The sequence below is a fragment of the Erinaceus europaeus genome, chromosome 11, assembly GCF_950295315.1.
Source record: "Erinaceus europaeus chromosome 11, mEriEur2.1, whole genome shotgun sequence".
NCBI classification, from domain to species: Eukaryota; Metazoa; Chordata; class Mammalia; order Eulipotyphla; family Erinaceidae; genus Erinaceus; species Erinaceus europaeus.
In genome coordinates, this window is record NC_080172.1 from 55,397,762 (window position 1) to 55,420,104 (window position 22,343).

At 41.7% G+C, this 22,343-nt stretch overlaps 1 protein-coding gene across 7 annotated transcripts in view; it reads left to right on the top strand.

Moving 5' to 3' along the window:
* Positions 1–3,542: 3,542 nt before the first annotated feature.
* The window catches only part of OTUD7B (OTU deubiquitinase 7B), a 46,752-nt gene continuing 27,951 nt past the window's right edge, over positions 3,543–22,343 (top strand). For 4 of the 7 annotated variants that reach the window (XM_060201766.1, XM_060201769.1, XM_060201767.1 and 1 more), the window contains exons 1-3: positions 3,543–3,692; positions 12,460–12,648; positions 17,601–17,828. In XM_060201766.1, coding sequence (XP_060057749.1) covers positions 3,608–3,692; positions 12,460–12,648; positions 17,601–17,828 — 502 coding nt within the window. In that variant the 5' untranslated portion in view covers positions 3,543–3,607. The remainder of the gene's footprint in view (positions 3,693–12,459; positions 12,649–17,600; positions 17,829–22,343) is intronic. The other 3 variants (XM_060201770.1, XM_060201771.1, XM_060201772.1) reach the window with 2 other exon arrangements.

The following is a 22,343-nucleotide window of genomic DNA, read 5'->3' on the forward strand; positions in this document are numbered from 1 at the left end:
TAGTTCTCTGCACCACATTCCATTGCTTTGGCAAAAACCCAGAATGGGGAAGCCCTGGTGACTGGGGGAAAATATTTTCTAGCAGCCTGGAAAGTGGCATAGTGGAAAAAGGTTGGACTCAGAAGCGTGAGGTCCCACATTCTGTCCCTGGGATCACATATACCACAGTGATGTTCTTTTTCTCTCAAATAAGTAAATCTTTCTTGAAAGTATTATTTAGTCATTGGAGTTATACAAGAATAAAACGGCTATTGTGGAATATCACAACTTTTATTCATGTGGAGTCTCCCTCCTTCCCACCCTCCTTCTCTTTTTCCCTTCCTTCCTTCTTCCCTTCCTTCCTTCCTTCCTTCTTTCCTTCCTTCCTTCCTTCCTTCCTTCCTTCCTTCCTTCCTTCCTTCCTTCCTTCCTTCCTTCCTTCCTTCCTTTCTTTCTTTCTCTCTACCAGAGTTTTTGCTGGGGCTCAGTGCTGGCACTATGAATCCTCAGCTCCTGGTGGCCATTTCTTTTTCTTTCCACTTTGACAAGACAGAAAGAAGTTGAGAAGGGAGGGGGAAAGAGAAGGAGAAAGAAAGAGAGACACCTGCAGACCTGATTCACTGCTCATGAAACCTCCTCCTTGCAGGTGGGAAGCTGTAGCTTGAACCTGGATCCTTGGGCATGGTGATAAGTGTGCTTAACTGAGCGCACCACTGCTGTCCCCACCTAGATGATTTTTCTTTCATAGATGAAGTGGAAGATTTCCTGTATGGGGGAAGACATTGGAGTAAACAGTCACTCAAGCCCCGTCCAGTTAGAAGACTGGGGAATTTTGTCTCCAGTTATGATTTATCTAAATACCATTCAGTCAACAAATATTTGAACACTTCCTCTGTTTCACTAGGAAGTTTGAAAGCAGTGCTTTGTTTTCCTTCCCGTGTGCTGAGACAGAGCCAAGGATTGAGAGCCATTACTTTGGGTATTCCCATTTGGAATTTGAGAAGTTCCAGCCAATGTTGTCAGTGATGTAACAAAAGCTGCTGTCTTCACCTGTCGGGTGGGGTTAGGGTGGAGCCCCTGGCACCTGGAGACATCAGTCATAAACATGTTCTGCCAAGAAGTTTGGGTCAGTGTTGCGAATTCTCGAGCAAGTTGTTCTAAACAGTGTTGAATCTCTGGATTACCTTTTAGCATATATATATTTTTTGTTTGTTTGTTTGTTTTGCAAAGACTGACATACTCTCTGTTGTCACATGTGGTCCATGATGCCATGACACTGGTGGCTTTTTTTGGGCTCCTCTCAGGTGGCTGGTGGACTGGGGATTTTCCTGCATACCTGTGGCTGAATCAACTCTTCCTTGGAGCACCTTTTTGCTCACTGCTATTGGTGTTATTAGATATCTCCCACATTCTTTCAGAAAGCTACGAAAATGACTTTACTAAATTCCTCTGCATTTTCTAAAGAGAAAAATGGAAATGCATTTCGCAGCTGTACTTTCTGGTTTCCTATTATTTGTGCATTTAGATTGTTTGGTTTGCTGCTGTCTTCTGTGACCTAAAATGGTGACAAATATGGGCTTTAGAGAAGGAATTCTTGCATGTTTGTGGGGAGGAAGCCATTCATTGTATTTTGTAAAAAAATTATTCTAAAATATTGAAAGCAAAGAACTACATTATTTTCTAAATTGGCATTTCAATTTTAAGGTTCTTAGGCTAAACATTCTGTGTATAGTGATTGCCTTTCCTGGCAATTGTGATGTTGAAGCGGAAGTTAGACTCTGGTAATTAATATATAGGAGAAAAGAGAATGTTAAAGATTGGAACATGCAAAACTGTAGTGAAATGGAGACGTTCATTTTATAAACTTAAAAAAAAAGTTTTGGAAGTCATCAGATCCAAGTCTAGGATATACAAGAGGCAGCTGAAACCCTGTGAGTAATTTGACCAAAGTCACCCAGCTAATTTATAGTAGTGTAGGTAAAAATTGTGTAATACGAAGGTAATGGAAGTAGTGACAGTATGATTGATATCTCTTTTAGAGAGTTTCTCAAACTCTTGAGGGGTGGCCTGTGACCAGAGCAGATCCTGACAGAGAAATGGATGATAGGCAGCAGTTTAGAATTTCTGATCTGCTAAGTTAAGTCTCAAAAATTGGTTTAGTGGTGGCTTAAGACAAGGCACTCATCCACCTAATCATTTATTCATCAGGCATTTATCAAACTGCCTACTGTATTGTAGACGCTCTGTGAGATGTTGGAGCTGCAATTATGAATAAAACATGTTCCTGCGCTCGTGGACCTTGTACTATTGGAACAGTACATGGAAGAATGTTTTCTCTTGTAGTCTGAAAGAAATTCAATTAAATTTAAGTGTTAAATTGCCAAGTTAGTGACTTTAGGTTGTTTAGGAGATGTTTCTGAAGAAGCAGCCACCTGTTGTTACCTTCAAGACTTCTTTATTTGACCTTCTCCAAGTGGAAGGGGCATACTTGGTGGCTTTGTGAACAAACTTATGTGGAAAGCTATGAACCTGGCTGGGGTGGCAGAATCTGGTAATTGTTCTTCACTCATTAGTGCTTCCTCAGCTAAGGCTGCTAACTTCAGAGGGACTTGGATTGGAGCCAGCCTTTCAGGTCAGGGACATAGTTTCTGCCTAAGTCTGGAAGAAGAGATCATTTTCAGGTGAACATATTTGTCAGTTATATGTCCTGGGTGAAGAAAGGCATGCTTCCTGGTTCATGAGGTTAATGAACCTCTGTTCTGATTTTTGTTAGGAACCTCTAGATTCTCTTATTTCGCTTTGCCTAACAGTTTATTGTTTCTTTTTTGGGGTAGACTTGTCTATGACTTTTCTCCTCCTATGTCCCAAGCTAGTATCATAGCATAAGTCAGCTCAAAAGTTATTCAGTATATAGTATGCACTCATTCATTCAGAAATATTTACTGAGAGCTTCTGTACCAAGTGACATATGCTGGGGATACATTTAGTGAGGAAGACACACAACCCCCCCCCCCACTTTTATGAGTATTACATGTGAGAAGAGTCAGAACAGCAACTAATTAACTAATGGGCATATAAGAGCCAGGGAGGAAATAAATTAGGTGCTGCGTTAGAATTATATTTCTAATAAGTAGAAATATAATGCTCTAGAAAGGTAGAGGAAAAGCATTATTTGAGTGGTGTTGTGATTTTTGTAGTTAATGTGGTGGTAAGAATATTAATTGGGAATTAGGAAACTAAATGTTACTCTATATAATAAATTCACCTGAAATGAGTGGGCTAGGGACTGAGGAGACAGCATAACCGTATGCAACACTTTCATGCCTGAGGCTTCAAGGTCTCAAACTCAGTTCCCAGCACCACCATAAATCAGAGTTGAGCAGTGTTCTGGTCTCTTTCTCTGTGTATCTCTCTCTCTTATTAAAATAAAATAATTAAAATATATTTTTTTAAAAAAAGAAATGAACGAGCTAGGATTGGTTTCCCCCTTAGGAAGCTGTGAAAATTGGTCTGTAACCCTCCAGTTCCAGTGTTTGAGTTGTGTGTGTTTCTTTCCTTCTCAGGTGGAGGCCTAAATTTTGATCTATGTCCTCCCTACATCAGCTGCCTGAAACTACTAAATGATCACATGACCCTGGACATGGATGCTGTCCTGTCGGATTTTGTCCGTTCCACAGGAGCAGAGCCAGGGCTGGCCCGAGATCTCTTGGAAGGTAAGGAGTAACCAAGTAGGAGAAAAAGTAAATACAAAGTCTCATTTCTACCTTGAATTTGGGGGGTAGCTTTCTCCACTGTCAGTTTATGCTTAGGTAATGCAAGTGAAATTTAATATTAGTTCAATTCTAGACCTGTGAAACTATCTGTTTATAAGTGAGTTTTGGATTTTTGTCTTGAGGATCACCATCAAAACTGAAGATTTTATTTCTTTCCTTATTTGTATGGGTAATTCTATATCAAGAGAGTTGACCTAGTGTTTTCATTTTGCTACTTTTTACTTATATCTATACACTAGTGTAAATGTTCTAGATTTTCTTGTTGTTTATTTTTTCACCAGTGCCTTGCTCAGCTCTGATTTATGATGGTGCTGGAGCCTGAATTGGAGACCTTGGCTCCTCAGGCATGAAAGCTATTAGCATAATCATTATGCCATCTCCCTAGCTCTAATGTTCTAGACCTTAAAGTTTTAATAACACCAGAATCACATCTGTAGAATTCCTTCATTTGAAAAAAGCTATTTATTTCATGAGATGGGGCAGAGGGCCAAGGGGGGAGAAGGGAGGAAAGAGAGACCAACCAGAGCACCACCCTGGCATCTGCAGCCTGGCTACGGAACTGGGAATCTCAGGCTTGCATGTCTTCCACTCTTACCAGCTGAGCTACTTTTCCCACCACAGGATTCCTTCTTTAGAGTCCTAAGTAAAGATGTTCCTAAATGAAAAAAGGATATAAGTACATAAATAAGTAAACAAGTGGGGAGAAGGGCAAAATTCTTAATGCAGGTAATTTTTAGGTTATCAACTTAAAAATAGCAATATATGGCAATTTGACATTTGCAATTTGATGTGTGAGAAATGCATTCTTTAGGAAATAGAGACTGGGTTGAATTCTAGTTTGCTGATTCAATACAACTTTTCAATACAACTTTTTCCTTAATTTGCACTTTTAGTTTCATCTCCTACTACTTTCACTCAGCCTTTCTATGATCCAGCTAGGCCTGGCTTATTCCCCAAGTTATATTGACTTGTTTCCTTAGACAACAAGGGCAACAAAAAAAAAAAGGAAAAAAATGGCCTCCAGGAGTGGTGGATTCATGGTGCAGGCACTGAGCCCCAGCAATAACCCTGGAGGCAAAAAAAAAAAAAACTTGTTTCCTAAGTCTGCAGTGTTTCTCCTCTCATTATTATTATTATTTATTACCTTTTGTTGCCCTTGTTTTTATTGTTGTAGTCATTGTTGGATAGGACAGAGAGAAATGGAGAGAGGAGGGGAAGACAGAGGGGGAGAGAAAGATAGACACTTGCAGATCTGCTTCACCACCTGTGAAGCGACTTCCCTGCAGGTAGGGAGCTGGGGGCTGAACCAGGATCCTTATGCCGGTCCTTGTGCTTTGCACCACCTGCAATTAACCAGCTGCGCTACTGCCCGACTCCCTATTATTATTTTTTTAAATCAGAACACTGCTCAGCTCTGGTCTATGGTGCTGCTGGGGCTTGAACTTAAGAGCCTCCAGCATGAAAGGCTTTTGCATAGCTGCTGTATCACTGCCCCTGTAGTGAGCTTTCCTCTGTTTTCTCCTGAAATTCTTTCTCAGTATAGCTCAAACACCCTCACAGCTTCTTATAAATGATGAACATGTGTTTAAGGTACTTGAGCTATTGTCATTTTATTTTCCCAATCACTCTACAATATAGGCTTTATTATTCTAGTATTATAATTTTTAAAACTGAGGTTCAGAGGGGCCAGGCAGTGGCACACCTAGTTAAGCGCACATTACAGCGCACAAGGACTCAGGTTCAAGCCCCTGGTCCCTACCTACAGGGGGAAAGCTTCATAAGTGGTAAAGCAGGGTTGCAGTCTCTGTCTCTTTCCCTGTCTCTCTCCTTCCCCTCTCAAATTCTCTTTGTCTCTATCCAACAATAAATAAATTAAAATACTAAAAAGAAAGAAAAAGAAGGAAGGATGGAAGGAAGAAAGAAAGAAAAAAATGTTTATAAAAAAGTTGAGGTTCGGGGGTCGGGTGGTGGTGCAGTGGGTTAGGCGCATGTGGCGCAAAGCGCAGGGACCGCCATAAGGATCCTGGTTCGAGCCCCCGGCTCCCCACCTGCAGGGGAGTTGCTTCACAGGCGGTGAAGCAGGTCTGCAGGTGTCTATCTTTCTCTCTCCCTCTCTATCTTTCCCTCCTCTCTCCATTTCTCTCTGTCCTATCCAACAACGAACAACATCAACAATGGCAATAATAATAACCACAACGAGGCTACAACAACAAGGGAAACAACAAGGGGGAGAAAATGGCCTCCAGGAGTGGTGGATTCATGGTGCAGGCACTGAGCCCAGCAATAACCCTGGAGGAAAAAAAAAAGTTGAGGTTCCACATGTGATGCAAAGCGCAAGGACCAGCGTAAGCATCCCAGTTTGAGCCCCTGGCTCCCCACATGTAGGGGAGTCGCTTCACAAGCGGTGAAGCAGTTCTACAGGTGTCTTTTTCTTCCCTTCTCTGTCTTCCCCTCCTTTCTCCATTTCTCTCTGTTCTATCCAACAACAACAACATCAATAACAACAATAATAACTACAACAATAAAATAACAAGTGCAACAAAAAGGAATAAATAAAGAAAGAAGATATTTTAAAAAGTTGAGGTTCAGTAGGATTTGAGCCACAAGCAGTCTGGTTTTATAGTCTGCCTCCTAACAGCTATGTTACATGCTTTCATGCTTACACACACCCATGTACGTACACACAACATGTTGATGGAAGTGTAAGAGAGAAATGTAATTTAGATAAAAAGTGTAGAAACTAGCTAGGTAGACAAGATGCAGAATATGGTGCTTGTGTGTTCTTAAGTTTCATTCTTTGTTGGGAAGCTGATGAAAGATTTAATTGGGGGAGTGATGTATTGGGTTTCTTTTGTTTTGTTTTTCCTACTACAGCCCTGGCTTATAGTAGTGCTGGGGATTTAACCTGAGATTTCAGAGCCTTAGGCGTAAAAGTCTTATGTAAGCATTATGTTATCTCCCCAATCCTGAAATTAAGTTTATAGGGTTTTTAAAAATGTACTGATTTGGGGATGGGCGGTGGCACAGCAGGTTAATCATACATGGCACGAAGCCCAAGGACCAGCATAAGGATCCCGGTTTGAGCCCCTGGCTCCCACCTGTTGGGGGGTTGCTTCACAGTTGGTGAAGCAGGTCTTCAGGTGTCTATCTTTCTCTCCCCCTCTTGTCTTCCCCTCCTCTCTCCATTTCTCTCTGTCCTATCCAACAACAGCAATGATAAACAGGGGCCAAAAAATGGGGAAAAAAAGCCTCCGGGAGCAGTGGATTCGTACTACAGGCACTGAGTCCCAGCTATAACCTAGGAGGCAAAAAACAAACAAACACACACACAAAAAAAACACTGATTTGGGACTGGATAGTGGCAAGCCTGGTTGAGTGCACACATTATAGTGCACAAGAACCCAGGTTTAAGCCCCTGTTTCCTACATAAAGGCAGAAGCTTCATGAGTCATGAAGCTGGTTTGCAGGTGTCTCTCTGTCTCTCTCCCTTTCTCTCTCATCCTCCCTTTTTCAATTTCTCTGTCTCTATTCAGTAATAAATAAATAGATTTTAGGGAGTTGGGTGGTAGCACAGCGAGTTAAGTGCACGTGGCTCAAAGCACAAGGACCAGTGTAAGTGTTCCGGTTCGAGCCCTCAGCTCCCCACCTGCAGGGGAGTTGTTTCACAAGCGGTGAAGCAGGTCTGCAGGTGTCTGTCTTTCTCTCCCCCTCTCTGTCTTCCCCTCCTCTCTCCATTTCTCTCTGTCCTATCTAATAATGATGACATCATCATCATCAACAACAATAAATACAACAACAACAATAACTACAACAACAATGAAAAACAACAAGGACAACAAAAGGGAAAATTTAAAAAATATATAGATTTAAAAAAATCTAAATGGAAAAAATAAAATTTTAAGTCTGCCAGGGGTGTTATAAGCTTTAGTGAAGCTCTAAAGGGAAAAGAACAGAAAAAAAGACTGACACACCATACATTATTGGACACCAAACTCCATGAGAAAAGATGTCTTTTGTTCAGGCCCTTGTCCTGTGTTTCTGTTCAGTGGCTATAGAGTAGTAGTTTTTTTTTTTTGTTTTTTTTTGGTAATAAATTAGATGATCAACTGAGTTAAAGGGGGGGAGGGTGGCTGGAAAGACAGCATAATGGTTATGCAAAAGACTCTCATTCCAGAGGCTCTGAAGTCCCAGGTTCAATCCCCAACATCACTATAAGGCAAAGCTGAGCAATACCCTGGTTTAAAAATCAATCATGGAGCAGAAATAATCAAAACTATTCTTTCACAAAATACTCATCTTGAGATTAGCAAAACAGCTCACCTGGAAAGGCACCTGTTTTGTTATGCACACGACCACGGTTTTAGCCTTCAGTATGCCACAAGGGAGAACTACACTGGAAGAAGTGTTGTACCGTAGTATCTCTCCCTTTCTCTCTCTGCCTCTATATATCTGTCTGTAAAAGTCAGTCCTGGCAACAACAACAATTAATATTAGGGGTTCTTTTATTTTTTTATTTATAAAAAGGAAACATTGACTAAACCATAGGATAAGCAGGGTATAACTTTACACAATTCCCACCACTAGAACTCTGTATCCCATTCCCCCCCTTGATAACTTTCCTCTTCTTTAACCCTCTGGGAGTATGGACCCAGGGTCATTATGAGGTGCAGAAGGTGGAAGGTCTAACTTCTGTAATTGCTTCCCCGCTGAACATGGGCATTGACAGGTCTCCCAGCCTGCCTCTCTCTTTCCCTAGTGGGACAGGGCCCTGGGGAAGCGGGGCTTCAGGACACATTGGTGAGGTTGTCTGTCCAGGCAAGTCTGGTCGGAATCATGCTGGCATCTGGAACCTGGTGGTTGAAAAGAGAGTTAACATACAAAACCAAACAAATTGTTGACCAATCATGGGCCTAAAGGCTGGAATAGAGCAGATGAAGAGTTGGGGGGGGGTCTCCATTTTGTAGGTAGCTAGTAGGCATATTTTAGTTATATTCCAAAGGGCCTGTGGCTATACTAGTGTTTTTTTGTTTTGTTTTGTTTTTTTACCTGAGCCTGATATCTGATATACAGGTGGATTCTAATTATTGTCTGGGGAGATAATGTCATTGCTGGAAGAAGGACCAGAAAGCTGGATCAAGGAAGAGAGTAGCTCCCAAATATGGGAAAGGTGTATAAATATTGTTGGTTGTAAACCCCATCAATTTGATGTGATCTGGGGCCCATATTCAGCTTAGGAGCCTATGTGACCTCTGCATCCCTGTAGATCTGAGCTCACTTTCTGTGGTCATAAGTAGGAATGTTCCAAGCTGCCCCAATATCAGGACCCATCTTCCTCAGGTGTAGCATAGAGTATGTTGTCCAGCCTCCCTTTGGAGGATGGAACATTCTCTACCATTGTTGATCCAAGTTGAGGGCAAGGTCCTATGGGGACCCACAAAGGAGTCTATTACATTGTTCCTGATAGAAATGACCAGTAACAATGGAGAGAGGGATTTATTCAAGGTCTAGGCCCATCATGTCTGTTTGAGAATCTCAGGACTCCCTGATTAGGGCCCCAGCTGATGGGGTGGCCTGATAGTGACTAAAGAGTCATTGTTAAAGTATGCCAGTCTCTTGCCCTTATTCTGCTTTTGCAGTCCTTTGATGAGGTTATCTTTGGAGTGAGTGAGAGAACTGTAATAGGAAGTAGGTGAGGAGGGTATCTAAGTCTAAGTAGACACTATTTCATTATGAACTTTATGCTGACTCACTACAGACTATTGTGCATTTTTGCTTTCAGGTATATATTTTGCCCTAATTTATGGATACATGTGAATATATGCTCTATCTTATGGGACCTGGTCTATACCTAGGTTTTGGGACTTTGTTAGGAAGTGAACCTCCTGGAATGGAATTAGGAAATACTATGAAAGGAATGGTCTCACTTCGAGTAATGAGGGTGAAGGGTTGACATTCCATGCCTGACATCTCTGGACACAGTCTGAAGTGAAGCATGCTGAGGTGGTACTTGTTGCATTGCAGGAAAGTGAGCCCCACCCTAGAGGTTCTATGACTGGGGGAAATAGAGGCTCTATAGAGGAAGTGGGAGGTTCCTGCTGTCTTAGAGTTTAAGAAGACAATAGATAGTTATTGCTATAATCACATTATTTGGCAATTGGATTAACTTTGAAATATCCCTTTGTTGGGAGTTGGGCCTTAACACAGCAGGTTAAGCGCAGGTGGCGCAAAGTGCAAGGACCAGAGTAAGGATCCCAGTTCGAGCCCCAGGCTTCCCACCTGCAGGGAAGTCACTTCACGGGGTGAAACAGGTCTGCAGGTGTCTGTCTTTCTTTCCCCCTCTCTGTCTTGCCCTCCTCTCTCCATTTCTCCCTGTCCTATCCAAGGACTGTTGGTATGCTTCTAAAAACCCCTCTGTTTCATTAGTTTAATCCCCCCTGCTTAACACTATTCTATTTACATAACCGCTGTTAACAAGCACCACCCTCCCTCCAGGGCATTGGTGGTTCAGTGATGGAATTCTCGCCTGCTCCGCTCCCTCTCCTTGTCATACCCTGATTTTCACCAGTCACTTTTCTCTCCACCCTCTCTGCGTCGCATCCTGTTCCCACCCTACTGGGCTAGTATATTTATAAGGACAAGATTGTTTGTAGTTTTTAGTTTAGCTTAGCTTGGTATGGATTGCGCTGCGTCCTGCATGAATAAAGAGATACTGCGTACAACCCAGCCATGAGTCCCGGGTCATCTGTTACCCGCCCATGAAGCCAGCCCGGCGAAAACAACAAAGGACAACAATAATAACAAAAATAAAACAACAAGGACAACAAAAGGGAATAAATAAATAAATAAGAAATATCCCTTTGTTAGGATTTGCTGTATCATATACAACATCACCATAATTTATGTCCTTTGACATTATTTGTATATAGCTGTGCCACTGGTTGATTCTGTTCTCCCTGGTCTAGGCTTTTAAGAGAGTCAACATATCAAAGACTCAGCCTATGTATTAAAAAGACTCAGTCTGTGATTTAAAAGTTTGAGACATTCAATTTTCCCCTCTCATTAATTAAATAGTAATTTATATGACTACAAATTGATAGGAGTGTACATAAACACCATTCCCACCACCAAAAAACTGTGTCCCACCTGGTCCCCCCTCCCTTCCTCTCTACCCCCCCATAAAGCTGAACACCCACCCTCACCCTCAACCCAGTTTTTACTTTGGTGCCCTACTCTTAGGGGTTCTTTAGAGTGAATTTGAATGGAACACTAGGTAATAGAAACTGAACTAATGTGGTTGCAGGTGGAATTACAGAAATAAGTGTATACAGTTATACAATACGTATTTATTGAATAATTTAACTAGAGAAACCCATTATAAGAAAAAAACCAACAGCAGGGTCTTCAGTTAAGAAATGAGCCTTAAATTTGAGGGAATTTGACATTCTTATTTGATATTCTAATGATAGCTGTCAGCCCTTTCTTTTGAAAAATGCACATGTGGGACCAGGTGGCGGTGCACCTGGTTAAGTACTCACGTTACAGTGCGCAAGGACTTAGGTTCAAGCTCCTGGTCCCCACCTGCAGGGGGGAAGCGTCACAAGTGGTGAAGCAGGGCTACAGGTGTCTCTCTGTCTCTTTCCCTCTCTATCTCCCTTGCCCCTCTCAGTTTCTATATCTCTACCCAATAATAAATAAATAAAAATATTTGTTTTTTAAAAATGCACATGTGGTCTAGGAAAACAGCACAATTATTATGCAAAAAGGCTTTCATGCCTGAGGTACCAAAGGTCCCAGGTTCACACCCTAGCACCACCATAAGCCAAAGCAGAGCAATGCTTTGGTTAAAAAAAAAAAAGCCTTTAACTTTGAATACAATATCAGATAATTTAGGACATCATAGGATATCAAAGACATCAAAGCTAAGAACCTCTTTGGGTCTCAGGATCTTGGGTTTGAGTCCTGGACTCTGTTGCGATCTAGCTATGATTTTGAGCATGGCACTCTACTTCTTTAGACTTTGTTTCCTGTATCTGAAAGTAAGATTTTAGGTAATCAGATCTCAAGGACCTTTTCATTTCAGGCAAAGTTTCCCTTTCTTTCTTTCTTTCTTTCTTTCTTTCTTTCTTTCTTTCTTTCTTTCTTTCTTTTTTTTTTTTTTTTTTGCCTCCAGAGTTATTGCTGGGGCTGGGTGCCTGCACTATGAATCCACTGCTCCCGGAGGCCTTTTTTTTTTTTTCATTTTGTTGTCCTTGCTTTATCATTGTTGTTGTTATTGATGTTGTTGTTGTTGGATAAGACAGAAATGGAGAGAGGAGAGGAAGACAGAGAAGGGAGAGAAAGATAGACACCTGCAGACCTGCTTCACCACCTGTGAAGGGACTCCCCTGCAGGTGGGGAGCCGGGGCTGGAACCGGGATCCTTATGCCGGTCGTTGTGCTTTGCATGTGCACTTAACTGCCCAGCCCTCTCAGGCAAACTTTCTATGCTCTAGTAACTAAGAAGTGGATAGTAAGTAAGTAAGTAAAGAAATTAATAATGTTTCAGATTGAAGTATTAAGAGCAACTTTAACACAGGGAAAGGAAAAACAATAATTGAAGAATCTATGTTTGCTAGTCTTAATAGAATGGTTACAATGGTTTTTCTATTCCTTTTCAATTTTCCTATACTCTGCGTATTCAATATGCTTTGTGCTTTGTTTCCTTACAGGAAAGAATTGGGACGTAAGTGCAGCCCTAAGTGATTTTGAACAGCTACGCCAGGTCCATGCCGGGAACCTGCCCCCAGCCTTTAGCGAAGGGAGTGGTGGCCCCAGGACCCCTGAAAAGGGGTTTTCGGATAGAGAGTCTGCTCGCCCTCCCCGACCCATCCTCCAGCGGCAGGATGACATCGTTCAAGGTACTGGGTTGAGGGGTTGTTTATGTATGTGAAATAGAGTGTAAGGGAGGGGATTGCTAATTGTAGCCAGAAAAATACGTTGATACTTGGGCAAGGATTCCATTCCTGTCTTCTCCCCACCAGACTGATCTTAGATGGCCTTGGTCTGCTCTGGTACTGCAGCTACCCCCCCACCCCCCCTTGAGTCTGGCCTGTAGATCCTTCTTCAGATGCTGTGAAAGTTGCAGGAAGTGGTGAGCAGAGCAGTTAAGATGAGAAACACAGGGAGTGGGCAGTAGTGCAGTGGGTTAAGCGCACTTGGCAGAAAGCACAAGGACCAACGTGGTTGCTTCACAGGCCGTGAAGCATATCTGCAGGTGTCTATCTTTCTCTCCCCCTCTCTGTCTTCCCCTCCTCTCTCCATTTCTCTCTGTCCTACCCAACAGCAAGAACATCAATTACAACAACAATAATAACTACAACAATAAAACTAGGGCAGCAAAAGGGAATAAATAAGTAAATATTTAAAAAATATTTTTAAAAAGATGAGAAACACATATAGATTGGGTCCAGAGGATCACTACCATCTGCCTCTTTGAAGGGCAGTTTGTTATTTGTCAGGATCTATCCAAATTTAAAAAAAAATGCACATGTACTCTGACTCAGCAATTTCATTTTTAAGAATTTATCTCATGTCTTTATGACCTTTAAATATATAAATATGCACACAGACACAGGCTTTATGTATATTGGGAGCATATTCAGCACAGCATTAGATCTCAGTAACTAAAGCTTTAAAACAACTTTCACAAAAACTTTCAGTATCCATTAGTTTAGCAGTGTTTAAATAATTTATAGTCATATTATAGAATACTCTAGCCACTACAATTAGATAGGACTTGATATGCTGATTTGGAGAAATCTCTAAGGTTTATTGAGAAAGGTGAGATACTAGTAACAATATATTAGTATCATAACAAGATACTAGTAACAATGTATGCTGTGCTCTTGGTATATATTTTTATTTACTTATATTAATTTTTATTATCTTTATTTATTTATTGGATAGAGATAGCCAGAGTTTGAGAGGAAGGGGGAGATAGAGACAGACACCTGCAGCACTGCTTCACCACTTGTGAAACTTTCCCTCTGCAGGTAGGGGACCAGGGGCTTGAACCTGGGTCCTTGTGCATTGTAACATGTGCATTCAACTAGGTGTGCCACCACCTGGCCCCCCTGATATATATTTTTAAACTTAATTTATTTATGTGGCATGAGAGGTGGCTCAATGGCTATAAAGGACTGACTGGAAAGTGTGAGGTCTTGAGTTCAATCCCTGTCATCATATGTCACAATCATGCTCTGGTTCTCTCTTTTTCTCTCTCACCCCTTATCTCAGGACCTTATATTCAGGAGTCCAACTCTTTACTCACTGTGCCACCTCCTCGACCACACTTTTTTTTTTTAATAATCTTGAAAAAGACTGGAAGTATAGCTCAGTGGTAGAGCACATACTTTGTATTTGTGAAATACAGGGTTTGCCCCCCAGAACCAAACAAAGTTTTACATGCATAAAACTTATTATGTGGAATCACACATTTTGAATGAGATTTCTTTTTTTTTTTTAAATTATCTTTATTTACTTATTGGATAGAGACAGCCAGAAATCAAGAGGGAAGGGGGTGATAGAGAGGGAGAGAGACAGAGAGACACCTGCAGCAGTGCTTCACCACTTGCAAAGCTTTCCCCCTGCAGGTGGGGACCGGGGCTTAAACCCTGGCCCTTGAGCATTGTAATACGTGCGCTCAACCAGGTGCGCCACCACTGGGCCCGAGTAGGAGATTTCTATGTAACATTTTTGTTATTTTGTTTTTTTAATGAGAGATAGACGGAGACCAGAACTCTGATCAGCTTTGGCTTATGGTGGTGCTGGGGACTGAACCTGGGACCTGGAGCCTCAGACATGAAAGTCTTGCATACCATTATGCTGTTTCTCCATTCCTCTTTGTAACATTTTACATGTTTTTATAGTATTTTGAATTTTTATGTGGTGCTGGGAATAGAACCAAGGATCTCATACATACAAGTCCATGTGCTCTACTGCTGAGGCACTTCCTTGACCCAATATTTTGTTTATTTATTTATTTATTTGGGAGAGAGCATCATTCTGGCATAGGATTTGCTCATACACATCCTCATGCTTACCAGGCCAGTGCTTTAGCCACTGTGCTACTGTCTTGGGCTGGTTATTTTATTTTATTTTTTTGAAAATGAATGAGAGAGACTAAATTACCTCCTGACCACCATGGAGTTCCACTTGACTTGCTTTTGTTGTTTTCCCATTTGGTGCCAGAGATTGAACCTCACCTAGTTAAGCACAAATATTATCATGCACAAGGATCCAGGTTTAACCCCCACTCCCCACCTGTAGGGGAGGATGCTTCATGAATGGTGAAGCAAGGCTGCAGGTGACTATCCTTCTCTCATACTCTCCCCCTTTCAATCTCTTTGTCCTATCAAATAAAATAGAAAGAAGAAAAAAAAAAAGGAAGAGAAAATGATTACCAGGAGTGATAGATTCCTAGTGCCAGCACTGAGCCTCAGCAATAACTTTGGTGGCAGTTAAAACACACACACACACACACACACACACACACACACAAAAAAAAAAAAAAAAAAAAAAAAAAAACCCCAAGGCCTCACTAATCACATTTTACTGCTGAACTATCTTCCTAGTTCCTAGTACTAGTATTGTTTTTGTTTTTTAAATCAGGGGCACATGGTACTTTATAAATAAATATGAAAATAGCATCACTATAAAATTTCAGTTGATTCTTGACTATTTTTTGTGTCATTTGGAGTATAATTGGATGGAGAACTTCTATTCAACACAATATTTAGCTCATTTCATAATCTTTACATAACTAAGGCTGTGCAAATGAACTATAATTCTACATTGAGCAAAGTAGGATCACAGTGGAATAGCTGTTGAGGAAATGCATGTGCTGTATATGCAATGCAAATTAAACAGTTTGGGGTAGTATCAAGCTACCCTGCTGTTTTCTGTAGCATGTTAGGAATTGATTTTGCCATGTGGCACAAAGTGCAAGGACCAACATCAGGATCCCGGTTCCAACCCCCGGCTCCCTACCTGCAGGGGAGTCGCTTCACAGGGGGTGAAGCAGTTCTGTAGGTGTCTTTCTCTCCCCCCTCTGTCTTCCCCTCCTCTGTCCACTTCTCTCTGTCCTATCCAACAACGACATCAATAACAACAATAAAAACTGCAACAATAAAACAACAAGGGCAACAAAAGGGAAATACATTTAAACAAATTAAAATAATAAAAAAAAAAGAATTGACTTTGCAGGAGGTCGGGCGGTAGTGCAGCAGGGTTAAGCGCATGTGGCGCAAAGCACAGGGACCAGCGGTCTGCAGGTGTTTGTCTTTCTCTTGCCCTCTCTGTCTTCCCCTACTCTCTTCATTTCTTTTTGTCCTACCCAACAATGAACAACATCAACAACAACAATAATAGCCACAACAAGGCTATAATAACAAGGGCTAGAAAAGGGGAAGAAAAAAAAATGGCCTTCAGGAGCAGTGGATTCATGGTGCAGGCACTGAGTCCCAGCAATAACCCTGGAGACAAAAAAAAAGAATTGACTTTGCCTAAAAGTTCCCTTTAAAAAAAAAAAAAAGATTTATTTTCATCACAGAGACCAGAGCAAGTCTCTAGTCTTTTTTTTTAAGTTTTTTTAAATATTTATTTTCCCTTTTGTTGCCCTTCTTTTTTATTGTTATTGTAGTTATTATTGCTGTTATTGATGTTGTCATTACTGGATAGGACAGAGAGAAATGGAGAGAGGAGGGGAAGACAGAGAGGGGGAGAATAGACACCTGCAGACTTGCTTCACTGCTTGTAAAGCGACTCCCCTGCAGGTGGGGAGCCGGGGGCTCGAGCCGGGATCCTTACGTTGGTCCTTGTACTTTGCGCCACCTGCGCTTAACCTGCTGCACTACCGCTGGACTCCCAATTCCTTATACAGTACCAGGAATGGAAAGAGGAGCTTGCAAAATATGCATTCTATCCACTGAGCCACCTCCCCAGCCTCTCAAACATTTCTGAAAAATATGAGTATCTAAAAATGTAATAAAAATTCTGTAATATAGCTCAAAAGTAACCAAAGAACAAGACTTGAGAGGCCACATGGAGGGCAGGAGGTTACGTTTATTTTACATTAGTGGGCTACAGGCCGATTCCTGCAGTACCCAGCTTTTATCAGGTTCAACCTGGGTGTAGCACAAACTGATTGGTTACAGGGTCCATCAAGATGCTGACAATAAAGGTGAGAGCAGGTTGGCTACAACTAGAGCCTGCCACTTGGGATACTGGAGTGCAGCAGCCTTTGGATTTTTCATTTCAGAAACATTGTAGTAAATGATGTCAACAGATGTTACTTACGGTAGTAAGAAAGTTCCCCAATATGTAAGACTTATCATTAGATCTATTTTCTATAATGAGAATACCTTTCTAAATTCTCTAAGACACTGAAAATTATCGAATACTTAGATTAAATCTAACCAGATGAAACCCCTTTATCTGTATGTTCTGTTTCTGCTACCAGTGATCAAGTTGCCAAATAAATGGGTTCCAGTTATCCTGGAGAATGGACGTGGAAGAAGACAGAGTCATAGGAATAGGAAGCTGAGACAGATTCCAAAAAGGGTAGCAAGATGAATATATAATTGTCATGAAAATGCCTACAAAAAATAATGCTTTCTGTATCTCTCTAGTTGATGAAGCTTAAGAGAGGGTTGTGAAAATCATGAACCAGTTAGACTCAAGTTTTTTCCCTTACTGGGAAACCTTTTTTTTTTTTGTAACCTTATTGCTGAGAGGCAGTCACTACCACATGAGCGGAAAGTTCTCTGAAAGGGCTGTATGTGTTCTAAGGTGACTCCATTTCTCATTACAGAAAAACGCCTGTCTAGGGGCATCTCCCACGCCAGCTCCAGCATTGTTTCCCTGGCCCGGTCCCATGTCTCCTCCAATGGTGGGGGTGGGGGGAGCAGTGAGCACCCCCTGGAAATGCCCATCTGTGCCTTCCAGCTTCCAGATCTCACTGTGTACAATGAAGACTTCCGCAGCTTCATCGAGAGAGACCTCATTGAACAGTCCATGCTGGTTGCCTTGGAACAGGCAGGTCAGTGAGTATGTCCGTTCCCATGCTCTCCACCTCCAGGAAGTCATGGGGTGAAGCTTGGATGGGAGTGAGGGACTGGCTTTGACTTGGCAATCCCCAGAATAAATGTGTGATCTGATCGCAGTCCAGGTCAGCAGACAGATAAAATGTACTGAACTTGGGGGTAGAATTCTTCAAGTTAAAGCAAGAATACAGATTCTCTGGAAATTTTCAGTTGGAATGGAAACCAGATACACATATGAAAATCCTAATACTGAATATATAAAAATCCCTACATGAGGAGGAAACAAACAAAATGATATTTGGCTATGGAACCCTATTGTAAAACCAAATGAACTCCCTTGTAAAACCGAAGAAACAGTAATTTAAAGAATATGCTGGTGGGAGCCAGATGGTGGCGCACCTGGTTAAGTGCACACACTGTGGTGCACAAGGACCCAGGTTCAAGCCCCTGGTCCCTATCTGCAGGGGGAAGGCTTCATGAGTGGTGAAGCAGGGCTGCAGATGTCTCTCTGTCTCCACCCTCTCTATATCCCTCTCCCCTCTCAATTTCTCTCTGTCTCTATCCAATAATAAATTAATTTAAAAAAGTATTTAAAAAAAAAAAGAATATGCTGGTGGCTCAGGAGGTGACGCAGTGGATAAAGCATTAGATTATCAACCATGAGGTTCTGAGTTCAAGTCTCAGCAGCACATACACCAGAGTGATGTCTGATTCTTTCTCTCTCTCCTCCTGTCTTTCCCATGCATAAATAAATAAATTCTTTAAAAGAGAGAGAATATGCTATAATAAGTAATGTGAAGTTCACATTTACTTTATGAGCCTTATATCCACTCACCTTTAAAGTTGTTAAAATTGGAGCAAGGTGGTGGTGCAACTGGTTGAGCACACATACTCAGTGCACAAGGACATGAGTTCTATCCCTCAGTTACCACTTGCAGGGGGAAAGCTTCATAAGTGATGAAGCAGTGCTACAGATGCCCCCCCGCCCATTGTCCGTTTCTGTCTTTTTGTCCCCTCCCCTCTCAATTTCTCTGTCTATGCAAAACAAATAATTTAAAAAATAAATAGTTATATTTTTCCATTTTGTACACATTATACCTTTATATACTTATCCATATATACATATTTTTCTCAGATTTTTGTTAGGAAGTTATTTGGCTAGTGAAATTATAGACTAGTTTTTCTTTCTTTTTTTTTAATATTGTTTTTATTAGCGAAAGAGAGAGATAGCAGAGTATCCCTCAGTTCTGGCACATTGCAGTACCAGGGATTAAACTTGAGGCCTCTGGGGCCTCAGGGATACAGTATACCTGTTGTTCTATGTGTTTTTCAGTAATTTAAGGAAACTTTTTCTTTTGGTCTCCAGGGTTATCTCTGGGGCTCAGTGCCAGCACTACGAATCCACTGCTCCTGGAGGCTAGTTTTCCCATTTTGTTGCCCTTGTTTTGGTTATTGTTATTGTTGTTATAGCTGCTGTTGTTTTTGGACAGGATAGAGAGAAATGGAGAGAGATGGGGAAGACAGAGAGGAGGAGAGAAAGATAGACACCTGCAGACCTGCTCTGCTGATTACGAAGTGACCCCCTTGCAGGTAGGGAGCTAGGGATGCAAACTGGGATCTCTATGCCCGTCATTGTGCTTTGTGCTTTGTCCCATTGCACCAGCGCCCAGCCCCCAAGGAAACTTTTTTTTTTTTTAACCAAAGCACTGCTCAGCTCTGGCTTATGGTGGTGTGGGGGATTGAACCTGGGACTTTGGAGCCTCAGGCATGAGAGTCTCTACATAACCATTATGCTATCTACCCTCCACCCAGGAAACCTTTTTTAAGAGACCAAGTTTCATCAGATCTTTACTTGGAAAAAAGATCTTACAAAATACAATTAATTCAAGAAGATTTTAAGGCATCATCCATAAAATATTTTATATCAATAATGAATTGACAGTTATGGAGTGTCTATGCAGAAATGAGATTTGTCATTTTTCTTGGGTGTTTTATGTATTTGGTCTTACTACTCATGTCTTTAAAGTGACACTTTATACATGCTGACTTATATATACAGGTGATGACTTGTGTGTATATATATATATATATATATATATATATATATATATACATATGTATATACATGTATATATATATGACACTCACAATACCTGTTTTGAGGTATTTTTCTTGTATTAATGATGATTTTGTGCTGAGCTTGATGTTATAATATTTACTGGTCTGACCAGAATAAAAGAATCAGAGGCATAGCCAGTAGCCAACATAGCATTCAGTCCATAGCTCTGCCTCAGTTAAACCCAGGGTGCCTCAAACTTCCATTACTGACATTTAAGACCAGATAATTCTTTTTTAAATTTCCTTTTGTTGCCCTTGTTTTATTGTTGTAGTTATTGATGTTGTTGTTGGATAGAACAGAGAGAAATGGAGAGAGGAAGGGAAGACAGAGAGGGGGAGAGAAAGACAGACACCTGCAGACCTGCTTCACTGCCTGTGAAGCGACTCCCCTGCAGGTGGGGAGCCTGGGGCTTGAACCAGGATCCTAATGCCAGTCCTTGCGCTTAGCGCCACCTGTGCTTAACCTGCTGCGCTACCGCCAGACTCCCATAATTTTTTTGTGTGTGTGAGCTGCCTTGTATATTACATGGTGTTTAGCAGTATTTCTTGCTTATGTCCATCAGAATTCAGTGTCATCTCCCTAGTATCTGTGACAGTCAAACATATATTAGACATTGCCACTTGGGGTCAAGAATTTCTCCACTTAAGAAGCATTGATTTGGAGACTGGGAGTTAGTTCACCTGCTAGAGTACACACTTTGTCATGCGCAAGGGTCTATGCTCAAGTCCCTGGCTTGATATTGCTGTTGTTGGATAGGACAGAGAGAAATGGAGAGAAGAAGGGAAGACAGAGGGGGAGAGAAAGACAGACACCTGCAGACCTGCTTCACTGCCTGTGAAGCGACATGCCATATAGAAAGGGGAAGCTTCACAAGTGGTGGAACAGTTCTCTCCCCCCGCCCTCACCATCTGCCTGGAAAAGAGAGAAATAACGAAAAAATTAGTCTGCCAAGATTGGTCGAATAGTGCAGGTATGGGATCAAGTGGTGGCACACCTGGTTGAGTGCACATGTTACAATGCACAAGGACCCGGGTTTGAGTCCTTGATCCCCACCTGCAGGGGGAAAGCTTCACGAGTGATGAAACAGGGCTGCAGCTGTCTCTCTGTCTCTCTGTTACCCCTTTCCCTCTCAATTTCTGGCTCTCTATCCAGTAACTAAAGATAATACCAAAAAAAAAAAGAAAAAGAAAAACTTACATATAAGAAAAAAAAATAGTGCAAGTGTAAAGCCCCAGCAATAACCCTGGTGATAAAAAAATATAATAACTATGTGAATTTTTTTCTCTATTGTATTCACAAGATTCTGATCAACTAAATATAAGTGAAGAAGAGTTAATTTGGGGAGTCGGGTGGTAGTGCAGTGGGTGAAACGCAGGTGGCACAAAGCACAAGGACCAACGTAAGGATCCCGGTTCGAGCCCCTGGCTCCCCACCTGCAGGGGAGTCGCTTCACAAGTGGTGAAGCAGGTGGTCCGGGTGGTGGCACATTGGATAAAATGTTGGTCTCTCAAGCATGAGGTCCTGAGTTCAATCCCTGGCATTTCTCTCTCTCTCCTATCCCTCTCATAAATAAATAAATAAAATATTTTTTTAAAAAAGTGGTGAAGCGGGAGTCGGGCTGTAGTGCAGCAGGTTAAGCGCAGGTGGCGCAAAGCACAAGGACTGGCATAAGGATCCTGGTTCGAACCCCGGCTCCCCACCTGCAGGGGAGTTGCTTCACAGGCGGTGAAGCAGGTCTGCAGGTGTCTGTCTTTCTCTCCCCCTCTCTGTCTTCCCCTCCTCTCTCCGTTTCTCTCTGTCCTATCCAACAACAACGACAACAACAATAATAACCACAACAATAAAACAACAAGGGCAACAAAAGGGAATAAATAAATAAAATAAAATATTTTTTTAAAAAAGTGGTGAAGCAGGTCTGCAGGTGTCTATCTTTTTATTATTATTATTATTATTTTTTTATTTAAGAAAGGATTAATTAACAAAACCATAGGGTAGGAGGGGTACAATTCCACACAATTCCCGCCACCCAATCTCCATATCCCACCCCCTCCCCTGATAGCTTTCCCATTCTCTATCCCTCAGGGAGCATGGACCCAGGGTCATTGTGGGTTGCAGAGGGTAGAAGGTCTGGCTTCTGTAATTGCTTCCCCGCTGAACATGGGCATTGACTGGTCAGTCCATACTCCCAGTTTGCCTCTCTCTTTCCCTAGTAGGATGGGTCTCTGGGGAAGCAGAGCTCCAGGACACATTGGTGGGGTCTTCAGTCCAGGGAAGCCTGGCCGGCATCCTGATGACATCTGGAACCTGGTGACTGAAAAGAGAGTTAACATACGAAGCCAAACAAATTGTTGAGCAATCATAGACCCAAAGCTTGGAATAGTGGAGAGGAAGT